Below are 26,851 nucleotides of genomic sequence, written 5' to 3'. Positions count from 1 at the left end.
TGATTCACCAGCTGTGCTGAACTCGCTGGCGGTTCCTTTTCTGTGGGAGTCATGGACAGTAACACAATGGCAACCTTGTCTCCCCACCCTGGCTATCAGTGTGGGAGGTTGCCATGTACTGCAGACATCTGTCACATCATGGGCCAGCTGCGATTCCCGGTCGTATGTTTCTTTCATCTGAGTTGTTGCCGGGCCTGGTTTGAAAGGGGCATGGGCAACTCCCTCCTTGACGTCCATTCAGGTCTCGCCGCCTTTCTTCTCCTTTTGAACTGCCATCCTGGAATGGCTGCTTCCTCATACGTTTGGCCTTGCTCGGAGTGTACTTGTGTGCTCTGCCTTTTATCCCTATGGGGAAGGGAAAGGGTAGTCAGCTGTGTGTAGTTGTCGGTAATTGCCTGACTCTGCCTGACCCTTGTGTTGGGACATGTCAAGTAAACGGCTCGGTATTAGTCTGTTGTCGTTCACGCTGTGAGAAAGTGTTGGTGTTGGAAAAGGGGGGGCCAGTTTCTAATCATCCTACTGGGCAGGATGGGGAAAAGGTGTCATAAGGAAGGGGATACAGCGTCACAACCTTCGGTGTCCCACTTCTACTCCACAAGGACCCCCCATACAGGTGATCCTGCCACACTGGCCCACCCTCAGGAACTGGATCCAATAGCGATGGCCGAGTACTGGCCACCTGGATGACAGATCCTCGGGGACTAGCAAGTGAGACACCTTCAGGTTTCTCACATATCCCATGCGGGATGGCAAAGCAAAAACAAAGAGGTGATGGCTAGAAGGTTTAGAATGAATCTAAACCGCTGGCATTGCTCTAGGCAACCCTCCAGACCATCGTTCTTCGCCTGCCGACAAATTACAGAATGAGAAAGACCATATGCAAATCAGGCTTGTTCCCACCCCAAATGGGGCAGTCCATCCTGAACTGCTAGGTCACATCCCTTCTGCATGAGACCACAAGCATCTCCAGACAAGTTTCAGCCTTGTCGGGCCTCATCAGTGAGGAGTAGCTTGGATCCCTAAACCCGACAGGCAAAGGACCCATGTCTGGGCATACCCATCCCACTCAGGGTGACAAAGCAAAAACAAAGAGGTGATGGCTGGAAGGCTTAGAATGAACCTTAACCTTGGCATTGCTCTGGGCAACCCTCCAGACCATCGTTCTTTGACTGCCAAGCCATTACAGAAGGGGAAAGACCATATTCAAATCAGGTTTGGTCCCTCCCTAAAAGGGGCAGTCCAGCCCGAACTGCTAGGTCACATCCCTTCTGCACGAGACCACAAGCATCCCCAGACATGTTCCAGCCTTGTCGGGCCCCATCAGTGAGAAGTAGCTTTGGTGTCTAGGTCCGACAGGCACGTGGCCCATGTCTGGGCATACTGGTCGCCACAGCACTCTCGTCTCCACATCAATTTTGTAGAACTCAGATCTATCAGTTGGGTACTAAAATCATTGCAGCTGGTATTGGCGGGCCATGTAGTCACCGTCCAAATGGACAATACAACCTCTGTGCATTACACCAACAAGCAGGTAGACACAAAGTCAGCAATTCCCTCTGCAGAATTGCAGAAGTTATGGATTGGGCCCTCAAACATAAGGTTCAAGTAAGGATGGGACCGCGTTGTGGGCCTTAATGGGTCATCCACTGGTTGTCAGGCTGGGGGCTTTTTACAGCCTATTCCAGGGACATCTATAGTGGAGGTTTGCCTTGAGGTTTCAGTACATTTCACTAGACCTTGCTCCTCCAAATTGCTTTCCCCAGGCTCTCGGCCCAAGAGCTTTTCTTATCCTAAAGTGATGGATACAAGCAAGAGTAAGCAGCCATCAAGGCCTTCTACTACATCAGATGCCATTTCAGAGAAAATGGTCACACACTATGAGGTGAAGTTAGGTGCCATTTTGATGTTAAAGTATTCTGTCTTGGCAATGTCAAATTTGAGGTACTCACAAATCAAAATCCCTGTCTTTTGCTTCCCCATTATTGGAGCAAACATGTTGACTTCTTCTAGGGTGTCTAGAAGGTTACTACAAGCAGAACAGAAGAGGTGACAGTACACAACCTTGTTGGACAACTCTTGAGTCTGGAAAGTGTTTGGTACGTTCACCTTTTGCCCCATATCGTACTTCAGAATAGTTGTCACAATAAAAGTTATTTATGGAGAAAAGATTGGTCAGAACACCCGTTTTGGCTAGCTTTCCACGTCAGAGAGTGCATTGAATTTTGTGCACAATTCAACAAATACTAGGTAAAGAGGTTGACTACATAAAGCTACATATTTCTAGTGTAGCATAAAAGGTTCAAATGCCTGATCTACTTGGAGGTTTGATAATACATGCTTATTTTGGCCCTGCGTTCATACCTAAAGTAGTCTCTGCCTTTCATCTAAATGAGAAGATAGTGTTACCTATGCTTTTTGGCGATCCTAAGGATGATGCTCAAGGGGTCTTGCACTGTCTGTATGTCAGACGCGCTCTGAAATTTTATCTGGACAGGACCAAGAGCTTCCGCAAGTCGGATGCTCTATTTGTCACCTTCGGGAGGGGGGGGGGGGGTCAAGGCCCGGTTATCAGGCATCCAAGGCCTCTATAGCAAGGTTGATGGTTTCAGCCATCAAGGAGGCCTATGAGGGCAGCACAAACCACTTCCAGCTAACATGCATGCCCACACTGTTAGATCCAAGGCCATGCCCATCGCATTCCAGAGACAGGTTCCGTGAAAGGTCATCAGCAGGGCGGCTACCTGGGCCACGCTTTCGGCTTTCTGCAAGCACTTTTGTTTGGACGCCGGCTCTAAGTCTGATGAAGCTTTCGGAACAGGCTGTTCTAAGGAACTTGTTTTCTTAAAGAGGGTCACCTCTCCACCCTAGGGGTACATTCAGTGGTAATCGTCCATGCAGTATGGAGGAAAGGGGACGGGACGTTATAGCAATTAATAGTTACTCACCGTAGTGACTAACATACTCTTAGTCCATAGTCCCCTTTCCTCCGAATGTCCCACCATCTTCCCCCCTAATAATACTGTTGTCATTAGGCAATCTTAATATTGTCGAAGCGCCAATGGGGACTGAGGTGTGGCGCCGGTCGGTGGAGTCAGGGGAGCGCATGTTCCCAGGACCGCGCCCCACGCGCCTCTAAATTTAAAGTGGTAAAAGCTTTTTTCTGGTGAAAAAGTTTCAATCTCCCGTCCATAGCGAGGGACGCCCATGCAGTATGGACTAAGAGTATGTTAGTCACTACGGTGTGTAACTATTAATATATTCTCAGTGACTGTCTTTACTGTCACTACCCAGACCATGTGGTCCAAAACTGCTCCCTTTGCCAATCATTTTCCACCAAGACACTCAAGGACAGTCACAGAAGGTTGGTGGCTTGGTTGGACAAAGGTGCTGGACCCTCTGATTTAGCCTGTATCTGAAGCATGTTTCACTCCGGCAGAGCAGACCCCTAGAGCGTATTCCCTTTTCAAAGAGGTTGAGGTCTCATGATCATTCTTACCACGGGAAGAGAATTAAAAATGGAAATACTACCCATGCTCGAGCTACCACAACTTTGATGGCAGGGTCAACGGCATCATCTACAACAGTATCAGTGACAGACTCGTCTACCTAGTCTTCATCATCTACGAGGCACTCATCCCATTTACTGGCCCGCATTCGTCTTCTCCTGAGAAGCACTCATTAACGACTACAGCTGCCCCGCCAGTGACACTTTCACCCATGAGCAGGTCAAGTAATCCATTCAGTCGATGACTCAGTCCACGGCTCTATCGACATCCACCCCGACGCCAACCTTGTTGATGACACCATCAACAGTGCAACAGCCTCCATATGCGGCTGCTTCCACTAGGTGCATGCCCCCTCGTGTGCCACTCCAAGAGGGACTTCTCAATCCTGAGACTCAGCAACTATACCTTTAGCCCTACTCATACACACCCACTCTTTACACTGGCAGCATATGCATCTTCAGGGTCCTTCTATGGCCCCACTGACAACATAATAGAGCATGTCATTGAAATAGACTTTGAAGGTTCTGAAGGTGTGTTTTCTGATGACGAATATGTGGCGGTTCCACCATCTCTCCTGGTTCACTCTCCATTTATCGTGCCACCACTTGCACCATCAGGGTCACCTCCAAAGTAGGCTCCCAGTCACCCGTAGCCTTGTGACCTCTCCATGGACATTTTGTCTACGCTGCAGACTCTAGTCTCTGAATTATAACATAGACTGCCTACTCCGTTTCCTCCTAATTGTCAGAATCTTCCTGCAGACCCATTGCCTTGCCCTCTGCCTCCGACTGGGTGCCCCTCACACATCCCCATGCCTCCTCCTCCACCTCCTACCAAATCCAAATCTGAGGATGACACCTCTCAGGGTGATGTGTCCACTCACACAAACACAACAGATGAATTTGATGATATGGTAACAGTGGATGGTGAACCTGAGGATCCTCCGCTCAGAGATTCTCCCTCTGATGAGATTGGTTCCCTCTACGCCCTCATGTCTAGGGCTGCAAAATTATTAGATGTGATATTGGAGAAGCAGAAAAAGGAATGTTTCCTGTGCCCGTGGAGAGAACCCATTAGGAAATCTGTGGCCGCCATCCCTGCCCACAAGGAAATTTGGGAAGATGGTCTCTTGACCATGAAAACCCCCTTCACTACCACTCCCAAAAAGGACAGATCTGAAAAGAAGTATAAGGCCCTTGATTCCGCTCCGATTTAGTTGAGTCTGCTAATTCACCTTCTCCATGCACAGTTACGCCCGACAAAGACGCAAGAAGGGAAGGCAACTGCTATCCGCAGTGTGAAGAGGAAGGTCCCTCACATGCCCTGCTTTGCCATGTCCTACAGCCTGTGTCATCTTGGGAGGTCTCCGGTCTCATGGTGCCTGTTGCCCTGCCTATGGCCGAACCGGACTGTGTTCCACCTGGAGGGAGTGCTCACTACAGTTGTAACGTGTATGCCAATGCAGACCTTCACCTCTGTCAAGCTACTGCAGACTCCATTCTATCTCTGTCATTCAAAAGCTTTTGCAGGAGATTGCCGACCTGTCAGTACAGGTGCCAGGCCACATTCAGAGAAGGTCTAGTGGATGCAAAGGTTATTGCTCAGGATCTCCTAAAATAATCAATAGCTAACATCAACATAGCATTTGTATTGGAGTGGATATAAGGTCTGCATGTATACGAGCAAGCAAGTACCCATCAGACATTCAAAATTGCATTTGAATCTGAAAGTCTGGACCTGGTGCATTCGTCCACAGACGATGAGGTCACAGCGATAAAAGCTAGCTCATTGACAGTGAAATCTGTAGCTATTTTATATAAGCCACAATCCAAGTCCTTTAGCCAGTCTCAGTCCAGGAGCAGGAAAAGTACAGAACTTTCAGGGGACTCCAGGAGATGCGTGCTAGGCAGCTTTATTGGTGTTAGGACTACTTAGCTCAATTCTCCTGATCCTTTCGCAGGTCCAGGGTGCACCATTTTCTCCACGCGCTTCGTTCCCGCAGCTTGATGGCCGTGATGCGAGGAGAAGCGTATTACAACAATACCGTCTCTCCTGGAGATCGAAAGACTTACAGCATGCTTTTAGGTCCTTTCCTCAAATCATTGATCAGTGCGCCAGTCGTTGCATAAATAGCCATTTCTTTGGATCCTCCTTGTTCGTGCAACGGTCAAGATAAGGCGCGTTATAAATGCAATATCATATCAAAACGGTCGTAACTCCCGGCCAGAACCTACGCATCCAGAGCCTTACTAATTCAGGTATTTAGGTCTGGAAGTATTTAGTCCACTGCCTGGCTCATTCGTTAGAGTTTCTTGCTAGGGGCCATTCATATTGGGTAAGCCTGATTCCATTATTGTGTCTTCTTTTGGCCCTGAATCATGCTGTTCCCATCTTCATCTCGTATCCTTGCTTGCCGGATGTGTTACTACTGACTTCTGCAATTGTATTTGTTCCCTCTCTTGCTTCTCCACTCTTTTTGACTGCTTACTCTCTGTTCTCTCCTCCTCTCCCTTCCCCCTTTTCCTATCTCCTCCCCGCCTCCCCTTAGTATCTTCTATGCACTTCCTCTATCAGAATTGTCCCTTTACCTATGATGATAGCAACCTGATCTGTCTTCTCCACCATCCCCTTTCTGTCCCCCGCTCCACCCCAGCACTATTTGAAATGTTGTCAGGCCTAGTACGATAGTTGCTTGTTTTGTTCCTCCCCTCCTTTTCTGCACCCCTCTCCCTCACTTTTTGTTTTTCTTTGGCTCTACCAGAAATGTCGTCAAGCCTAGTACATTAGTCGCCTGTCTGTTTCCATTTCCTTCCCACTCTCCCCATCCCTTCCTTATCTATGTCTTAGCTCTTGCACTATCTGAAATGTTGTCAGGCCGAGTATGATATTTAATTTCACATCCTTACTGTTCATGGCTTGTAAGAGTGTCATTGTATTTTCCCTTGTTCCTTCCCTTGCCTTGAAGCGCTTTTTAACTAACACATTGTGTACAGGCGCTATATAAATAAACTATCATATCATATCATATCTTCTCATGTGTTATTATTACATGGGGATTTGTTTCTAATTACTATTATCGTGTCTCCCCTCTACAGCTTCTGATACATTTTACGTTGAAGGGGGTGTGTCCAGTAGCACTCCTGCCCTGGTCCATGAATTGCCTAGATTGTACATCAGTCTGAGGCTCTTATTGATATGGGTAGACAGTGGCATAGCTTCTGGACTTCAGAGATTCCTTGTTTGCTTCATGCAACTCTGGCAGATCTGACAATTGGCCCCCTGGCTCGCACAGGTGGAAACGACAGCCTTTTATTTTCCACCCCCCTCCTCAACACCAACCTCTGAAGATAAGAAGCAATATGGGTGGAATCCAGGTTCACAAATCCCTTGTCAGGGGCAGGCTTACTCTTCATTAAGAGTATCAGCATCAGATTTTCCAAGGCCTATGGCTACTTTCCCTTATTTTCACTGGATATCGCCGCCACTTCTTTCACATCCTTTTACCTCTACCCACTCCTGCAGATCACCTCTCCTACACTGCTCATGGAAGTTGTGCAGTTGTTAGTATCCAAGGCAGTGGAACTGGCCCCCACTTTAGAATGGGAAAAGGGCTTCTACTCTTGGATCTATGCAGGTCCATAAAAGAACCAGATGGGCCTGCACGTAGTGCTGTATCTTTCTTTCCCCAATTCCTATCTAGCCAGAGAGAAATTCAAGATGGTTATGAGCACTTTGGGTTGTGGTTTCCCTCCATTTGTGGGACTAGCTTTGTTCCCTGGACCTGAAGGACACATACCTGCATGATTCAGATTGGCAACCTTATCAACTGGTTCTGCTCTTCTCGGTTTTGTGGAGGCAATTTCAATATCAAGGGCCTCATCACCACCCTGGCGGTAAGCTTCAAAACTGTCTTTAATGGATTTTCGGCTGTAATTACCACTCAGCCAGATCATGACTCAACGCAAATACCGCAAACTGTATAACAGCCGGCACAATTACAGCCGGTGCAAATACAGCCTGCGTTATTACAGCCGGCAGAATCTGCGCTGATACATAGAAGCGCAATTACCGCTGGATCATAATGTCCCAACACACTGGAATTAGTGCCGAAAACATGGCACAATTTCCTCCAGGTGCAGGTAAATGCATACAGGTGGCACAAATGAAGCCACATGTGAACCTAATCCACCGAAGAGGGCTAGATAAGGCACGCCCCTTCCCCAAACACAGTTCCCAACACCATGCTGCCAGTAGACATTGCGAGATGGGACATGCCGCTGCTCATGCTGCGCTTAGAAGTACAGAGGCAGGACAACCAGCGCAGTGCACATGGTGCAGAGAGGAGGAGGAGGAGAGGCCATGCAAGGCATGCACCACTACTCAGGGTCAGGCCCTCACCCTGGACCCTCACTGACAGTCAGTTGGTTAAACTGTACTGCCTCAACAGGGAGACCATAAGTGAGCTGCTCACCACAATCCACAGGTAATTAGAGAGCAGGATCAACATAAAGACATATGTGCCCCAACTGCTAAAGCTAGTGTCTGTCCTGCAATTCCTAGGAACTGGCACCTTGCAGCACTCCGAAGCCTTCAAACATGGCATGGTACAGCCAACATTTTATGCATTGTTAGTCCAGATCCGGGATGCCCTCCTGGGGCATGTCTCATGCTACATCTCACTGCCCACTACCCCACCACAGCTGCACGCTATGAAGGCACAGTTCCATGCTATTGCAGAAATGACAAATGTCATTGCAGCCTTGGACTATACCCATGTGGCACTGGTGGCCTCCCACAACAGGAAGCACTACCACTCACTGAACGTGCAGGTGAGCTGCGATCCCAACCTGTACCTCACCCACTGTTGTGCCTGCTACCATGGTTCCACCGACGACGCCATGGTTCTACGGAACAGTAACTGCCTGGATACATGGAGAGTGACAGAGGACAACTGGCGTGGATAGTGGGTGAGTGAAAGTGTCAGCGCACAGGCACTGCAATGCATCCAACCATATGGGGGTGCATGTACACAACTGCACAATGCATGCCATGATAAGTCAATGTACAAGTCAATGTACAAGTCGGACCTGCCTACCTCCCTCACCAATGTCACAGTACAGCCCACAGAACATGTAGATGTCGGACATACCTGTATGGATACTCTAATGCACACAAACAGTAGTGACTACTAACACAGACATGAATACAGGTATCACATGCAACATGTCTGATCCATAATCAGTGGAAAACAAATATTGTAGAAGTGCACTCAGTTGGTAATCAAGATTTAAGATTCTAAACCAAAATAGGTTGAGGTTGCTATTCAAGGCTGATGGAGAAAAGATTTAGGTGCTCACGTGTGTGTCTAGGCTACAAGACAAAACTAATGTGAAAATTGGAAGGTCTACAAAAAATTAGGGACAACAACAGGGCACACTTTCGTCTGACGTAGTCAGTAAAGCAATTAGTTCAATAAATCAACAGATGAATTGATTCAAATGATATTAAACAAAAGAAGGTACATTTATAGATTGATGATTACGACTAAACAGTTTTTTTTATATATCATAACTTAGTACCAAACAGAGCATGTAATGGTCATCAATGAAAGAAAACATAATATAACGTGGTTTGAATTCATACAAATATAATATAACTAAATGAAGTAAAATAAAATGAGAATAAAATAAGATATGACCGCTAGAGGGACCAGTCGCTTGTAAAGTGCTGTGTCCCACCACACAGTCATGTATTCAGTTTTGTGAAAAATGGAACGGGTGGTGAAAACACACCAACTGAGGGACTTTCAGATGGAGTCAGCATCGGTGCAAATTGGAAACATCAAGTAGCAAATTGCCTGGAAGATGGCTGGTTTCAGCGTCACAGTTACGCTGGATCTGTGGACAGGGGGAGTGCATTGTGATTTGTTTAATTAAATATGTCAGAGTGACACTGACAGTGTACATAAAGATAATGGGTGAGGAACTCACCAGGTTAATTGTTCACATGGCGAGCACTTTTGGCATAGAGCTACTTAATCAAGCCTTGTTGCGAAATCAGACACTATAGTTGTCACAGAAGACTGCGTTTCCTGAAAGGAAAATAAGGCAGTGTGTGATAACGAATCTTAACGGACTGCATGACAGAAACACTGTACTTAAGGGATGCGAGATAAGCGCACTCACCTAGTTGCTTCAGCGAGCAGCACATGTATATTGAAGTAACTTCACTGTCGTTGACCAGGGAATGAGTACTAACCCGTATGACTTTGTGTGGTTGATTGTCGATCGCCTGACCTACGGGTCAGATTGCAAAGATTAGATGACTGAATAAGGCCAGTACTGATATAATTTTGATCGTATATCATTCCCTACTAGGCGCTTACCTAAGCCAGCATTGACATGGCATTCTCGGGTGGAACTGCAGAGTCTGTACAGCGCGAGGGGTTGTCACGGGAACCGTGACACTTGCGCTCTTGAATTAAATCTATCTAGTATAAGTGGCGCCATCTTGGACTGGATTTTTGTAAAGAATGAATCGGATGTAGATTAGACTCTATTGAAGTTGATCTCGAAGCAACTAAGAAAAATCTGGTGTCCTTAACTTCTAAAGAAGAACTTGCTCTGTTACTTGTTGAAATTAATCTTAAACTAGACACACACAAGAAGGAAATTGAATCGAAGAAGATCAGAAAATTCAGACGTGACACTCTTGATAATAAACTGGATAAAGTGTACACTTGGAAGGAATACTATCACCAAAAAGACTCAACCAAGACCCGAAGAGTTCTGTTTTATAAAAGTTTCATCTGTGCAGAAACAGCAAAATGGCTACGCTGGCTCCTGTGAGCGCCATGGCCTCAAAACTGTGTTTTGCAGCAACAAAGCAAAAAAAAAATGGCTGCACCGTCCTGACAAGCACACACCAGGCAGGATGGAACAAGGGGACACACTGAAAGAGAATGCCAGTGTGTTCTGACATATACGAAAGTGAAAAGGCAGCACTGCTTGGCTGAAAACCCCAAAATCCCCATTGAAAAGGACACTTTCTCACCTTAAAAAAAATGCTGCTTTGATGCTAATTCCATCTGTTCTTTCTTAAACCACTCTGATCAATAAGGCCCTGCCATGCCCAATACCTCATTGTGCCTCAGCAAAACCAGGCATGATTTCTGAATAACAGGCCCTGTCAAACCAACTCTGAGAGAAATCAACAAGGAACTTCACTTTTATTTGAACAGGAAAATGCGTTCATTTCTTTACAAATGTATCAAAGCTCAGTAGTTCAAAAGAGACTCCAGCTATCTGAGCCACGTCAGTTTCAATGCATCTGTGCTTCAAATAAACTACTGCCTAGAAGAAAATAACTATGGCTGCGAGGCAGTATTGGGAAGACAGATGGCAAAATCGAATTTGAAAGGAAATGCTAGCAGTTTTCAACACATGTGTAAAAATGGGCTTTTGCAAAACTAAAGGAGAAAAATGCCTGTTTAAAAAGTAAACTGTTGAAGGAAAGCCTGCCATTACCTAGCAATATGAAGGGGTTTGTGGCTGGTGAAAATACATAAATGGGCTATTTTATTCCACAGGTTTGTTTTAATTCAGGACCAAATATCAGAAAATAAAGGTTTTAAACCGCCTAGGCTGGATTTGCAAGCTGTCAAAAACAGGTTATTCCGGTTGGCAGAGTCAAAGCTTCCCCCTAGGAAGGGAGCCACACCATACACTTCCAAGACACAAAAGTGATAATTGCTAGCTTCCAAGACACAAAAGTGATAATTGCTAACTTGAAAAACCTTGAATGGACCTAGACAAAGAAAGTTTGCACGCTTGTCAGACATTCGTCTGTGCTCCAGGCTGGGACAATAGAAGTCCTGGGACATTAACCTGTGAAGCGAAGGGGGCTATAAAACCTTCAATCAAACTGGGAACCCCCACACAGGGCTGAAGTGACAGTTGGTGGCAACTGAAGAAAAGAAAAAATGGGCCACTGACAGAAAAAGGACTGCCATTTGCTTCCAAAGACTATTTTAGAAATAAACTTTAAATACTTTTTTATCTCTGCAGCAAGAATTAGTAACAATATGAAAATGTTATAGTTTAAATATGATTTTATGGGCTTTCATTGAAGACATGGTAGAATTAACTGACACTTCAGGGACAAAAAATGGCAAAGTATTGAGGATTACAATAAAAGCATTCATGTTGCAAATATGAATTTGTGTACATACATCCCTTATGATCATCGACACCCATGTATAAAGATATGGAATTTTAGGCTGAATATTTCACACTGAAAATGACCAATAAAGTATAAAAGGACAAAACAATGTTTCACAGATTAAAGGATTGGACGGCTCTGCTCTACATAAAATGTGTAACCTTATTATGTTATTTATTAAGGTGCCACAACTGTACAAATGTGTAATTTCTGGTATGACAGATTTTTGGCAAAAAAATCTTTGGGAAGTCTTTTTACATCATAAAATGCAACCTCCTGAACTGAGTCAATTCCCAGGGGATGCAACCAACATTGATTGTCCAATCCACTTGTTTAGAGGCGGGCTTAGCTAAGCCGGCTCAGCCATATTGTCTATGATGTCACCATGCTCTATATAGAGTTCCTGATAAGACTCCAGGGACACACACTCATCCTGACGTTCCTGCGCTGCATTCCTGTTCCATCCATCCAGATTCCAGATCTCAACTAGAAAGCCAAAGCATTGCTGACCCTACTCCAGGGTCCACTGCAAAAGCCAAGCAGTGCTGATCCTATTCCCAGCAAGGCCTCAATTCTGAAAACCCACTAATCTACCATTAAAAAGGGGAAAGCTGTGGTATTCTTTTGGAAAGCATCCTGAACCAGCCTGACTTGCTGCCCCCTAACTGCATGCTCGCTGCAATCGTGCCATCCAGCTGATCTTTAGTATCCAGTGACCAGAATTGCCTCTCCAGAAGTGCCACCCGGTTCCCAGAACTGCCCAGCTGTTTTCTAGGCACTCTGCCGTGTAGTGACGAGAACCTGTTGACGGTCCAAAAATCTCAAAACTAAAAAGTGGACTGTGAGTATAATCGCCACCCCATAGAAACCCATAGCATATCTTGTCTTTGTCCTTATCCCACTCTCTAAGCCATCCTATCCTTATCCTGGTAACTTGTAAAACTGTCAGAATTATCTGTGCAACCCTGTCCTTGATTTCTAGTGCTAGCGCCATCTCTTTAGTAATTTTGTCTTGTATAATCCTAAGCCATTAGTCCTATTTTGAGTGATAGAACTAGTTTCCGCCAGGGTTGGGCCCTGGGGTGGCGGGGTTGAAGTCGCGAATCAACCCTGGCTCTTACTGTGTCCATTTTAGGTGGCCTAGCCTGAATACTCTAGTGTAAAGTAAAACTGTTCTTGTCACAACCAATTTCCTTTCCCATTTCACAGCTCCATTTTACTCAAAGCGCACCTTTTTATATCTTGCATAACTCACCCAATTTAACAGCTAGAGACCTAGTTTCACTTCTAGAATACCCCTGGGATATACCTCTGCACTCCCAATCAGTGTATTTTACCTGTTTTTATTAAAAACCATTTGGGTAATTTCAGGCGGGAATTGAAAAATTGCAAAGTTTCCAACGTGTCATTTTGCTGCAATCTGTTTTAAACTTTCCACTCATTTTCGAACTGCATGCTTTTACGCCAGACGGAATTAGCGTTACCATCGAAGTGGTGTATGCGTTCAGACCAGGTTGTGATGCAGCACTAAATGCGCCGCAGTTCACTGTGGTAACGCTAATTCCACTTGGCAGAATTTCCACTGAAATACTAGCAAACTTCCGATGAGGCCCAAAGTCTTGCCATTTGGCCTCATCTGCGCAATGCAGGTATTTACCAAAGTCATAAACCTGATGATAGGCCTTCTAAGGAGCAATGGTTGGCATGTCTATCCTTACCTGGACGACTCGCTGATCAGGGCCAGTTTGCCAGAGAAAGATTTACACGTATTACAAAGATTAAGGGACACTCTTTTCAACTTGGGGTTTTCAATCAGTCTTATGATGTCAGGGTTAACATCCACCCAATCTTTGATCTTCATAGGCTTCCCATGGGACACATTAAGGGATTGCTTTTTCCCAACCTCATAGAGGTTCAGCAGTAGTCTCCAAGCACTTCAGCATTTCCTGAGAAGAGAGAACACTTTAGTGTGGTGGTTTCAGCACTTGCTGGGTCTGCTGGCTACTTTAATCTTGTCAGCCCCTCGGGCTGGGCTCATGATGTTGTGACTCCAACTGCAGCTGGTGGCATCCTAGGCTCAATAGACTGGAGGTCAGTTGACAGAATCTCCATTCCTGCCTCTTTGAGAAAAGACCTGCTCTGGTGGTAGAACTACAACCTGATATGTCGAGCACACCTCTCTCCAGTTCCCCACTCAGTAGTTGTGACAACAGATTCCTCCCTGCAGGGCAGAAGGGCCACACTAGGGCGTCATTCAGTTTATGACCTTTGGTCAAGTATAGGCAGGTCCAGACACATACACTTCTTGGAACTCAAGACCATCCAGTTGGCTCTCAGATCATTCCTGCCGGTCATTCAGGACAAGGCTGTGTTGATTCAGATGGACAGCAGAACATGAATGTTTTATATCAATAAGCAAGAGGGACCGGGTCATCTCCCTTGTGCATGCTGGCAGTGAAGATATGGGAGTGGGCCCTAACACAAGACATGTCACTCTGAGCTGTTCATGTTCCTGGGGAATTCCACGTGGGTCCAAGTGAACACCTTCCACACCTATCTGCCAACTATTGGAGTATATAAAAATTCAGACAACATGGTTCCCTTTGATGTCTCCTGCCATATAATGGCACCTTGAGGGTCTGAGCAGAATATACCATGTGATGAAATGTCTGCACCCGGTTAGGGACCTCAACGTTGTGCTGGCGGCTTTGGCATACAAGCCCTTCAAGCCTCTATCATTGATAGACATCAAGCTGATCACGTGGAAGAAAGTTCTCCTGGTGACTCTAACCTTTGCCTGGAGGGTAACCTAAATGTAGGCTCCAGCGACATCAGAGCTATGTTCGGTATTCCACAGGGATAAGGTGGTGCTGAGCACCCATCTGTTTGTTGGGGAAAAATATTTCGCCTTTCACATCAACCAAGAAATTGTTAGCCAACTTTCTTTCATAATCTGCAATCAGAGACCGATATTTCTTCTCAGATGGGCACTATAATTCAATTTCTCTAGAGCCAAGGATTTCACGAATTGTGAGGTTTTTGTCACTCTGGGCGCACGTCTCTGAGAAATTGAGCATTGATAACATCCATCGCTAGATGGAGGGTGGTTGGAATTCTCAAAGTCAGTAGGGTCCAGAAAAATTCATGCACATGCAGTGAAAGCTAAAGCAACCATGGTATCTTTTCAAAAACATGTCTCCTGGTACACCATTAGCAAAGCGGCTACTTGGGCCTCACTTTCCGCATTTTTCAAACACTATTGCCTGGACAGCGGCTCCAAGAGAGATGCTGCCTTTGAGCAAGCAGTCCTGAGAAACCTTTTTGCTTAAGGTAGTCAGTAAGGTTTTCCAGCAGAATGTAGTTAATTATGATCGTCCATATATTATCGAGGAATCCATCGAGTGGCCGTTTCTGTTCTCAGTTCTGCGTCGTCTGGGCCTGAGGCAGTTGCTCATCTCCCTGATACCGTTACTGTACAAAGATCTGGTGGCTAGGGTGAGAATAAATGGGTGCACTACAGACCTGATAGCCCTACAGTGTGGTACTCGTCAGGGGTGCCCGTTGACCCTCTGTTGTTCGCGCTGGCCATAGAGCCGTGGGCCGAACGGGTCAGGGAGGTCCACATACACCATGGGATCCAGTTATACAACCATCGCGTGGTGATATCTTTATACGGGGATGATATGGTCCTATTTGTACGATACCCAGAAATCAATCTTGACCCGATCATGGCAGATGTTCAGCTCTATGGCGAGTTGTCAGGCCTCAGAATAAACGCTAGCAAATCAATAATATTCCCGCTGACGGAATCAGCTAGTCAGTTTCAGGATAGCTGGGAATTCAAGTGGGACCTGCTCCAAACCCGCTATTTAGGAATCACAATAGCCAGGGTTGTAGGGGTGGTATACCAAAGCAACTACGTGATAGCATTGCAGGCAGTTGAAAAGGCGTTGACCAGATGGATTTCCCTTCCTTTGAATCTTTATGGCAGGATCTCGGCAGCTATTAAGATGACCATTCTCCCTAGGCTTCTCTATGTATTCTTGAATGCTCCGATAAAGGTACCCAAAAGCTATTTCCGGGGGATGCATTCGATGGTGACTCGATTAATTTAAGATGGTAAGCAACCCAGGGTCTCGTGGGACAAGCTTACTGCACCTGTGCGGGAGGGGGGTCTGGCCCAGCCGGAATTTTGAGGTATACTACACGGTGGCACAGGCTGGCTTTCTCATATACTGGAATGGGACGAGTACTGAGCGGAGGCATATAGAGGTGGAAAGGTCGATTGCGGCCCCGGCGCTGCTCCGGTCTATTATCTTGACTGCTCCGAGCCGGGCACACCTGGCTAATAACATGGTGGATCTGATGTGTGGGTCGTGTGTCCGAATAGAGCTAAAAAGAAAGGGGACACGCTCTACTCACTGGAGCTTCCGGTTATACACATCCCGAACATCCCCCTGTCCAGTGAAACGAGATTCGTGGCCCTTATAAAAAGGTTAGGAGTGACGAAATTTGGGGACCTTTTTCCAGATGGAAAATGTATCCCGGTTGCACAACTAAGGGAGGCGGGGTCTCTATCAGCAGTAGATGTGTTCACGTATTAGAGACTGCGGGTGACGCTACAGCAAATGTTCCCATCCTTTCCGGAACAACCCCAGGTTGCGGGGCTATCGGATAAAATGATAAGGGGGTACCCAGGACGACACGTGACCTCTGATCTGTATACAATGGCCATGGAAAATAGACCATTGATCGTGGAGTCACCACGGGAGGCATGGGCTAAGATGCTAGGAAGGGAGATCTCGGAGGCGGTCTAAGGGTATTGCTGTGAAATGATTAGGAAAGGGGCAACTTGCACGAGATTCAAATTGGTTCACTTTAAATTTTTACATCAATATTACTACTTCCCAGCCCAGCTGAAGAGTTTCTACCTACAGAGCACTGGGAACTGTACTAGATGTGGGCAGGACGAGGCAGGGTTCCTCCATGTGGCATGGGACTGTGCAAGGATTAAACAATTTTGGGGACAGGTCTACAGAGTAATTGGAGGGATTGTGGGCAGGGCGATTCCACCAGACCCTGTACAGGCACTGTTGGGCTACACCAAGTCGATACCCAGAGACACTAGGAAACTGGTGGGGCTTCTCTTGATTCTGGCCAAGTGGAGGGTGGCGATGGGGTGGGGCGGGAAACACTGCCAACGTTGCCCAATGGTCAGCGGACATTTTGTATTGTAACGAAATGGAGACGAGGTGGGCAGCATGCAGGGCAACAGGTGGGGGGACAGACGAATGTGGGATGCATATACGCTTTACTTGCTTAAGCAGCCTGAGAGACTGATTCGGGGTCCTCAGCGTCACCTGGGATCTCCCAACAGGTCTGAAGACACCAAGTACTTTTAATACAAGGAGGGAATTGATCCTGTTCTACGGAGTCCATATAGGCCACTCTGTGTTGGGTACTGGGACCTGTCGTCTGGGCTGCAATTATGGGGACTAAGAGTCGATCTCTCTGTGAAATAAAGTGCCTTTACCTGTGCGTGCCAGGGTTCTGGGGGGCAGAGTTATTGTGTGATGGGTTGTTATGCAAAATGCTAATAAATAAATAAATAAAAATATATATACATATTATCGAGGAAAGGGGATGGGGCGTAAGAGAAAGGAAAAGTTACGTACCATAGTGACTACTGTACTCCTAGTGCAGAGTCCTCTTTCCTCCATGGCAGGACTAGCCAAGCATGGCCACATCCATGGGAGAACCCTTGCATGCTTGTAAATTAAAGGGAACACACTTTTCGTGCTGCAAACGACCCTGGTCCTGACCCCTTTCGGGGATGCCCATGCTGTATTGGGGAATGGGGACTCTGGACTAGGAGTATAATAGTCACTACAGTGAATTACCTTTCCTTTCCTATAGTGCTGATCATTTTAGTGAACCTGGAAGAGGTCTTTTGACTTCTGGAGATGAGGAAATTGTTGTTTCACCAAGGGAAAGATTCTTACCTAATGATAACTATCACTATCAATCCATTTTTGACCATACCATGTCCCTGTAAGAGAAAGCATACAGGAAACTTGCTATCTCCACCTAGCCTATGCACCAAATTGATACTGCATTTGTATAGAACTGTGTTTCTGATGTTTGTTAATCTGCTTAGAATCACATGCTGTGCATAGGTCCGACATCCAGTGGTCACTGCAGAGTATTGCATTTTGTTTTTCGTAGTCGAAAAAGGGGACGTCCACAAGGCGTGTCTGTAACACTATCCCTATAGTGACGTGCGTTGTACCCACAATCCCTCACGCATCGAGGTCCCTCAGATTGTTTTTTTCCGCCCAGCTTCTGGTCGCCTTACGCGGAGCTCCTAGAGAGACATTGCAAATACTTACTACGGACCTCGGTCCTTAATTATACTTATTATATTGTTAAAGATCCCTCCCCTCGACGTTAGCTGTGAAGCTGTTTCTCCGCCGAGCAAGTTTTCGACGGAGGGGAAGAGACGGAGGAGATCCTTCGGCGCTGCCGAACAAGTGGCCTGGCCTCGCCGGCCAACATACAGTAGGGAGAGTGGGGGTTCGAACTTTTATCTTCTTTTTGAGAATGTCTTTCTTTCTCCCCTATCTTTGCCTTGAGGTTGTTATCACCAGTTATTATTGCCTCAGCTATGGAGAGGACACCTTTTAAGTTTTGCCCACGCTGTAGGGGCAAATACACTTGGAAGGACAAACACAAGCTCTGTAATCGTTGCTTGCCCCTCGATCATAAGGAGGACAGCTGCGCGGCCTGTAAGCTCTTGAAACCAAGAACTCTTAAAGAACGAAAAGTTAAGAGGTGGGCGGACTACGCTATGTCGAAGTCAGTTTCCTCACCCGCCGCCGCTGTTAAAGAAAGTGACGAGGAGGGTGATAACTCGACGTCCGTTACGGAAGTCAATAACCCCCAGAAGGAGCGCTCGCGCTCCTCGACGTCCGTCCCCGGCCCCGACGGGCTCGGCTCACGCTCTGCTTATGGGGATGAACACCCCGGCGACAAGGACGCACATAGACCCCATAGGCCTAAGCACACAACCCACGGCTCTTCTTCGACGAAGGATCCATCAGCGCCGAAGGGGACGCAGGGCACTCCGGCGTCTACCTCAGACCGTAAGGGTCTCAAGCCCCACCCGCAAACGCAGCCGCGACCAGCGATTGGGCTTTCATCAAACACGGACGCTACCTCAAAATCATCCGACGTAACGCTTCATAGAGCGGCCGTCGAGGAACAACGCGTAACGCAGGCAACGTCGACACCAGAGCCCTCTACTGACAAACTCGTTGTCGAGAGCCTGGTGAGAATTGTTTCCGAAGACAAACGTAAGCGGACGACGAAACAAACGTCGAATACCGCACAAAAAGCTATGGAAACGCCAAAAAAGCGCAAGAGTAGCCAGGAACTGCCCCCTTCATCTAAGGGCACTTCTGAACTACTGGAGGGCTTTTCAGAGGGCGAAGGAAACCTTTCTTCGACGTTGTGGGAGCGTTCTAAGCGTTTTGAAGGTGAAGACACTGATTTCCCCCGTCTAGACTATTCAGGGGTCCCCCATGAGACCCTTGAAAGACTCCATTCTTGTATGGAGAAAATGGAAAGGTTTTTGGGAAGCCAAAACCCACCCACACCCAAAAGACCAAGAGAATGGCCCCAGGATGACCCTAGGGTCAAGATTCCTAGGCTGTTTCCCCCTTCTACAGACACATATGACCTCACTGAAGAGGAGCAATACCTCCAGGAAAATGAGGAGTGTTTGGGTGGAGAGGAAGAACATGAGGAAGAGGGGTTTGAAGAAGATCCTTACACTAGTGCAGGAGTTTTTGAAGAAGATACAGCTACCTCGCAGCCCTGGCAATCCCCATCTGTGCAGCCTTGGCAATCCCCATCAGTGCACTCAGACCCTGATGTCTTTCACCCTTCTCCTCCCAAGGATTCACCTATTGGAAACACCTCTCCCATAGATGACCAACCTTCACTTAATGCACTATTGCGCAAGGCAGCAGCGCATTTTGAAATAGACACAGTGGAGACTCTTCCTGACATAGACTTTGTAGAGAAAGTTATTAAAGAAAAAGCCCCTGTTAGTCAGTCTATTCCGCTCCTGGCTTCTATAAAGAGAGGAATAACTCCTTCCCTTTCCAACCCGGCCTTAGTCAGAGGGGTCAACCCTCAGATAGAAAAGCTCTTCAGCCCTTCGTCCTCTGACCCTTTGTACATCAGAGGACATTCTATTCCGGACTCCCTCGTAGTTACTAATACAAGAAAAAGAGCGGGGGTACCACTATCCACTAGTGAGGCACCACCTGACAAAGAGGGCAAGAAGCTCTATGCACTTGGGAAGAGAATCACGACCTCCGCTGCCTTCTCAACTAGGATTGCAAATAACAATTCCCTACTAGCTAGCTACGCAGATGCACAGTGGAGCAAGCTGCGCAGCGAAGCAGAGGATGCACCAGAACCCCTGCGTTCACGCCTGTTAGCTATAATCTCAGAGGGAACTCTTGTAAACCAGGGCATCGTAAAGAACTCCTTAGATGCCGCAGAGACGGCTGGCCGTTCCCTGGTTCAGGGAATACTTCTCAAACGCCATGTCTGGCTGCGCAATTCGGGATTTAAGCCGGAAACCCAGGCTTCCCTGATAAATAAGCCCATAGAACAAACACATCTGTTTGGGAAAGCAGTTGATGGGGCCCTAGAACATGCGAAGAAAGAGTTTGATACCATCAAGACTCTTGACCAAATTTCTAGGCCCCCTAACAGACGCAGCTATGGCAATAGACGCTCCTTTCGTGGCCAACGCCAGCAGCAAAACCAACAGCAATTTTACTCTGCTACCAACTGGCCCTCTAACCAGGGTAACAACACCCAGTTCAGTCAAAGAGGCCAACGCCGTGGCAAAGGAAGAGGTTGCGGCTCCAGCCCCAAAGGTTCCACGCCCAATACCAACAAATGACCCGAAGATTCGGGTCCCCTCCCATGCATCACCGGTCGGGGGCCGGCTAACATCGTTCCTTTCAGCATGGGAGGGAATATTGTCAGACCGCTGGGTATTATCCACCATAGCCCACCGATACTGCATCGAATTCAACGGTTCCCCGATGTACAGACCCCCACGGAACCGACGCATGACACCGGAACACCTCACTATTCTTCTTCAAGAAGTAGAAGAGCTACTGAAAAAAGAAGCTATAGAGGCTGTCCCCCTATCTCAGGTAACAGAAGGTATTTATTCAGTGTACTTCCTTATACCCAAAAAGGACTTAACCATGCGCCCTGTATTAGATCTGCGCCCAGCGAACAAGTTTGTCAAACCCCAAAAGTTTCGTATGGTGACCTTGCAGGAAGTAATCCCACTGTTATTACAGGGGGATTACATGACAACACTAGACATGAAAGATGCATACTTTCATATTTTAATGTTGCCAGCAACAGAAAATAGCTCAGGTTCAAGATAGAGAACAAACACTACCAGTTCAGAGTAGTACCCTTCGGGATAGCATCTGCACCAAGGGTATTCACGAAAGTACTGGCAGTGGCAGCGGCCCACCTGCCCAGGTTATCCATCCCGGTATACCCTTACCTCGACGACTGGCTCATAACAGGGGATTCTTACGAAACATGCTTCTCCAATACCCAAAAGACCATAGACCTTTTGTCCCAACTGGGCTTCTCCATCAACGAAAAGAAGTCCAGCTTAGACCCCAGCCAAATCAAACAATTCCTAGGGGCTCTAATTCGAACAAAGGACGGCCTCGTCTTCCCCTCCAACGAGAGGGTCGAAAACATGCTGTTTCAGATCCCCCATTATGTGGCAGGTCGAGAGGTGACGGTACGCAAAGCAATGCGCTTGCTAGGGATGATGGCGTCATGTATTTATTTGGTACCTCACGCGCGCCTGCGCATGCGCCCTATGCAAGAGTGGCTCTACAGCCAGTGGTGTCAGGCCAGCGGACAATGGGACGATCTAGTGGTGGTCTTGCAGACCTTGGTTCTCTCGCTACGGTGGTGGACAAAAGAAAACCTGTTATTAGGGAAAACTTTTGCCACACCCGCAGTGGAAGCCACTCTAACCACAGACGCATCCCTTACAGGATGGGGGGCTCACCTATCCCATCAGACTGCTCACGGAGTGTGGACTCCGAGTTTAGCATCCAAGCATATAAACCTGCTGGAACTACTAGCGGTGTTCAAAGCACTGAAAGCCTTTCAGGAACACTTACAAGGAAAGACAGTGATGGTCCTCACAGACAGCACCACAGCCATGTACTACCTCAACAAGCAAGGGGGCACTCACTCTCCAGGACTGTCCAAGCTGTCCCAGAATATATGGAAGTGGGCTCTCAAACACAACATCTTCCTACTATCACAACATGTACCAGGGGAACTCAATCTGCTAGCAGACAAACTCAGCAGAGACTTCCCCCTGCCCGAAGAGTACGAATGGCAATTGCACGAAGACATCGTCTTAGATGTCTTCACGCAATGGGGATTCCCGGAAATAGACCTGTTCGCAACTCTGGAGAACTCACAATGGCAAAGTTACGCCTCCAGTTACCCCCAGAACCAGTCCAAGGGGAACGGTCTGTCGATTCAATGGTCAGGGAAATTTGTTTACGCCTTTCCCCCAACTCCCCTTCTCAACAAAGTGGTGCACAAGATGCACCAGGAGCAGGTTACCATGATACTAGTGGCCCCAATGTGGGCCCGGCAGCCATGGTTCGCTCACTTGATGGAGATGTCCCTATCTCCCCCAGTGAAACTTCCCTGCCCGTACAACATGCTGTCACAGGACAAGGGCAGGACACTGCATCCATGCCCTCAGACCATGAACTTAGCAGCCTGGCTCCTGAGATCATAGAATTTGGACATTTACAACTCCCGCAGAGATGTATGGACATCCTCAGGGAAGCCAGAAAACCTAATACTCGCCACTGCTATTCTAGCAAGTGGAAAAGATTTGTCATCTGGTGTAGAGATAAGAGCATCAACCCGGTTGACTGCTCTCCCACTAACATTGTTCTGTACTTGACCCATTTACTGGATTCAGGTCTAGTGTTAATTTCCATTAAAGTCCACCTAGCGGCACTTTCTGCATACACCACTTCCCAACTTAAAGTGTCGTGGTGGAAGATACCAGTTATCAAGGCCTTCATGGAGGGGGTAAAGAGAATACACCCTCCGATAGCTAACCCAGCTCCCGGATGGGACTTAAATGTGGTACTTTCTAGACTCATGGGCCCTCCTTTCGAACCCATGCACAAGGCAACTCTTAAAGACCTCACTCTTAAGACTGCTTTCCTAATAGCTATCACCTCCATTAGGAGAGTAAGTGAACTACAGGCTCTTTCTGTACTAGACCCCTTCGTAACAGTTCACAAGGATAAGGTGGTTCTACGCACACACCCAAGGTTTGCACCAAAATTCATCTCGAAATTTCATGTAAACCAGTCAATAGAACTACCAATGTTCTTTCAAAACCCTTCCAGCTTGGGAGAAAAAGGTCTGCATACACTAGATGTACGCAGAGCTGTCATGTTCTACATGGAAAGAACCAGACCACTGAGAAAGACTAATCAGTTCTTTGTCTCTGTGGCAGCAGGAAGAGAAGGAGATGCAGTTTCAAAGTCCACTATATCTAGATGGATTGTTCAATGCATCACTCTCTGTTACACTCTTGCTAAGAGAGAACTACCCTTCAAGCCAAGAGCACATTCCTCTCGAGGCACTGGGGCTTCCATAGCGTTCATTGCAAATGTTCCCCTTGAGTCCATCTGCAAAGCGGCTAGCTGGAGTTCTGTGCACACCTTTACAAAACACTACTGTCTAGATGCACACTCTAGATCTGACTCCCAGGTGGGACAGGCAGTATTAAGACATCTTTTCTCTACTGTTCCTTCTCATAACCCACCGCCAACTCCGAGTACTGCTCGCTAGTCTATGCACAGCATGTGATTCTAAGCAGATTAACAAACATCAGAAGACAATGCATTACTTACCGTAAAAGCATTTCTGATGGTTGTATCTGCTTAGATTCACATGCGCCCACCCTTCCTCCCCGCTCGGATGGAAGGAACATAGACATCCTTTTCTATATTTCTCTCTTTTCTGTACTCACTCACGTCTAGAAGGCTCCCTCAGGGCAGAAAAATACAAACAGAGGGACCTCGATGCGTGAGGGATTGTGGGTACAACGCACGTCACTATAGGGATAGTGTTACAGACACGCCTTGTCGACGTCCCCTTTTTCGACTACGAAAAACAAAATGCAATACTCCGCAGTGACCACTGGATGTCGGACCTATGCACAGCATGTGAATCTAAGCAGATACAACCATCAGAAATGCTTTTACGGTAAGTAATGCATTGTCTTAGCTCTGATGGTGCGACCCGGAATCCATGCACTAATTGCCATTATTTGATGTCCATGGACTGTTTACTTACATTTCTGTGTGAAGGAAGCATTTCGGGCACATTTCTGTCAAATTTTGCATAACTGAATACTGCGGATGGCACAGGCGTCCCCAAGTTAATATTAACTCTGGAATTGCTGGGTATGTTGTCTCCCTTCTAATGATTTGAATGGGTTAAACGATTACTAGGTTTTCCCGATCTCTACATTCCAATATCAAGACACCAGCATGTGTGCACAGGGAAGGCACTATTTTCGGGATGGAGACCAGGATCATGGAGCATTAATTCACAATAAATGGGAGGTTATAGTGGTAGCATCTAACTATTCAGCTGGGTCTGAGTGATTTTTTTGGTTCTATATTTACTAACCTCAGTGGTATTTCCAGCATGGTGTTTCATGATTTTGGGGGGGGGCTAACCTAGCTTTAGGACCGTGTTTCTCAAAAATGGGTATAACAATATAATGGTATTTCAGAAAAAACTATTTTCCCACTGCATCTATGGTTACGTTTTTTCATTTAAAAATATTGTATTTAGGGGTGTTGCAGTCTCGAAAGTCCCTTTGACCCCCACCAAATCTTAAACTGGGGGCGGTGCAGTATGAAGCTAGAAGAATAAATGTAAGAATACAAATATGAACATTACCATGCAAAAATGACATGCTTGGGAATTTAATATTCGGAATTATGTGAAAACGTGTGGCAAAGTTTAAGATTACGAGGTGCTTACTTTTCAACCAATGTGAAGTCATTTCTGTCTTATTTTGCAGAGGATTACCAACAGTTAATAGAAGACATTGTTCGAGATGGGAGATTGTATGCCTCAGAAAACCACCAGGAAATTCTAAAAGTATGCACCGTTTCTTTTCAAGACTAAGGCGAAATTGGCACAACTAGGACTTTTTAGATGAGGTCCTAAACAAAGTGACGGTTTGAAATTGGATGTTGTTTAACTTAAAATGTATCACTCGGGTGGGGGGGGAATTCTGTCTCTTTCTGCACTATTATAAACACCGAAACCAAAGTGCTTTCTGTTACCTACAAACCGGAAGGCTACAGTTATGTTTGATTTGTATTATTTTTTCTAAATGTGTTTACATCTCCTTACTCTCTTGCAGGGTATGTATTGCCCGGCTGGTGTATGTAAGCCACAGACTGTGATCTTCAGAAGCAAATGAATACATTCCAAGACTTTAGGTCCCCATTCCACTGCTTTCTGGTCCATCCGAAAATGCTATATTAAAAATTAGAAAGTAAAAACCATACAGTGTATACATTCCTTAGCCAAAAACGTCAGAGCTAGAGTTGTGTCAATATCTCTTTTGGCATCAACAGCACAGAATGAAGAAAGCCAGAACAAACATCTTGATTTTTCAGTTCTAACCTCAGGAGAGAAATAAAATGTATCCCATAGCATTCACCACAACCAACATGTTAACATCCAACTGGGGTTTAATCTCCAGAGATAGACCGATAATAAGCTTATGTCAAGCATATCATTCAATTGGATGCCTGGGGTGAAGAGGAAGAAGAGAAAGGAACTAAATATTGTTGCTTCCCTTCTTAGTAAGCACACAAGCACTAAATATGTAGGCATAGCTATGATGCATACGGCTTTCCCTGTCCCATCAGAGCATGTGCCATTTATCTAGTCAAATAAACATTTCTCTTGAGGAGGCATGTGTCTAAATATGAGCACTCCTTCCCCCTTCAGCTGCCTTCTCAAACTAGTGACTCCTTTGATTGTATTCCTCCCTAAAGGGCAGAAAGTGATCACTTCTATTAACAATGACTACTCTAACCCAAGTACTCTAACCGAAGCCTTGAGTATGAAACTAATCCCTGGAACAAGTGGTTACCAAATTACCCAAAATAAAAAGACGATTTCTTAAATTTGTGGCTAAATTTTTAAAATCTCATCTTCGATTGATTTTTATTATAGAAAAATGAAAGTAAATAAAACTAAAGATGGAGAAACATTTTTATTTTAATGAACGTCAGTGAGTCACCCACTAACATTTGGTTGAGAGACTCTGGGGCTCATTTTCCAAGTCTCATAATTTGACTGTGGTGACATGTTACGTGTGCACTTTTGGGTACACATGTGGCCGCCGCCAAATTTTGCTCATTTGCCAGGCAGAGTGAAAAATTGGATGGTAAAAAGGGGTCATGCACGCTTAAACTCTGCTGTGCAAATGAAGTAAACGCCGCCTGCCATGTACTAATGGCAGGTGGCGTTTATAATGGATTCATATGGAATCCGCCTGCTTTTTTTGGGTGTAGGAATCCACAGCATTTGTGCTGTTGTGAAAATCCATGCCGGCGCAAATGCTGCAGTATTTGTATGCAAGAGCGTAAGGGGGTGACAATTAAGGAAAATGGGGTGTGACATAAATGGGAGGCGTAAAAGCCTTACGCAAGGGCCTTTCTTTTACGTTACGCACCTATCGAAAATGAGCTCCTCTGTGTCAACTCCATGGGACCATGACAACTAAAACATTCATCTCTCTTGGTTGAGTCTTATTATTAGCCATTGTTTCAAAGGCACCATCCTTTTCGACTAACTCTGCTGTGTGCTTCTTATGCTATATATAGTTCTCAGGCATCAATCCATAAAGTGGCTAATGGGGGACTGCAGATTTGTGAGAAACATCCAAAATGTTTAGCAATCTTCTTGCCCAATAACAT

At 46.3% G+C, this 26,851-nt stretch overlaps 1 protein-coding gene across 3 annotated transcripts in view; it reads left to right on the top strand.

Moving 5' to 3' along the window:
* Positions 1 to 26,851, top strand: part of SCUBE1 (signal peptide, CUB domain and EGF like domain containing 1) — a 2,600,196-nt gene that overhangs the window by 2,467,208 nt on the left and 106,137 nt on the right. For all 3 annotated transcript variants that reach the window (XM_069628128.1, XM_069628129.1, XM_069628127.1), the window contains one exon: positions 24,934 to 25,013. In XM_069628128.1, the coding sequence (XP_069484229.1) occupies positions 24,934 to 25,013 (80 nt within the window). The remainder of the gene's footprint in view (positions 1 to 24,933; positions 25,014 to 26,851) is intronic.

The sequence above is a fragment of the Ambystoma mexicanum genome, chromosome 12, assembly GCF_040938575.1.
Source record: "Ambystoma mexicanum isolate Mex_15411 chromosome 12, UKY_AmexF1_1, whole genome shotgun sequence".
Lineage (NCBI taxonomy): Eukaryota > Metazoa > Chordata > Amphibia > Caudata > Ambystomatidae > Ambystoma > Ambystoma mexicanum.
This window is presented reverse-complemented; position numbering and strand designations above follow the sequence as displayed.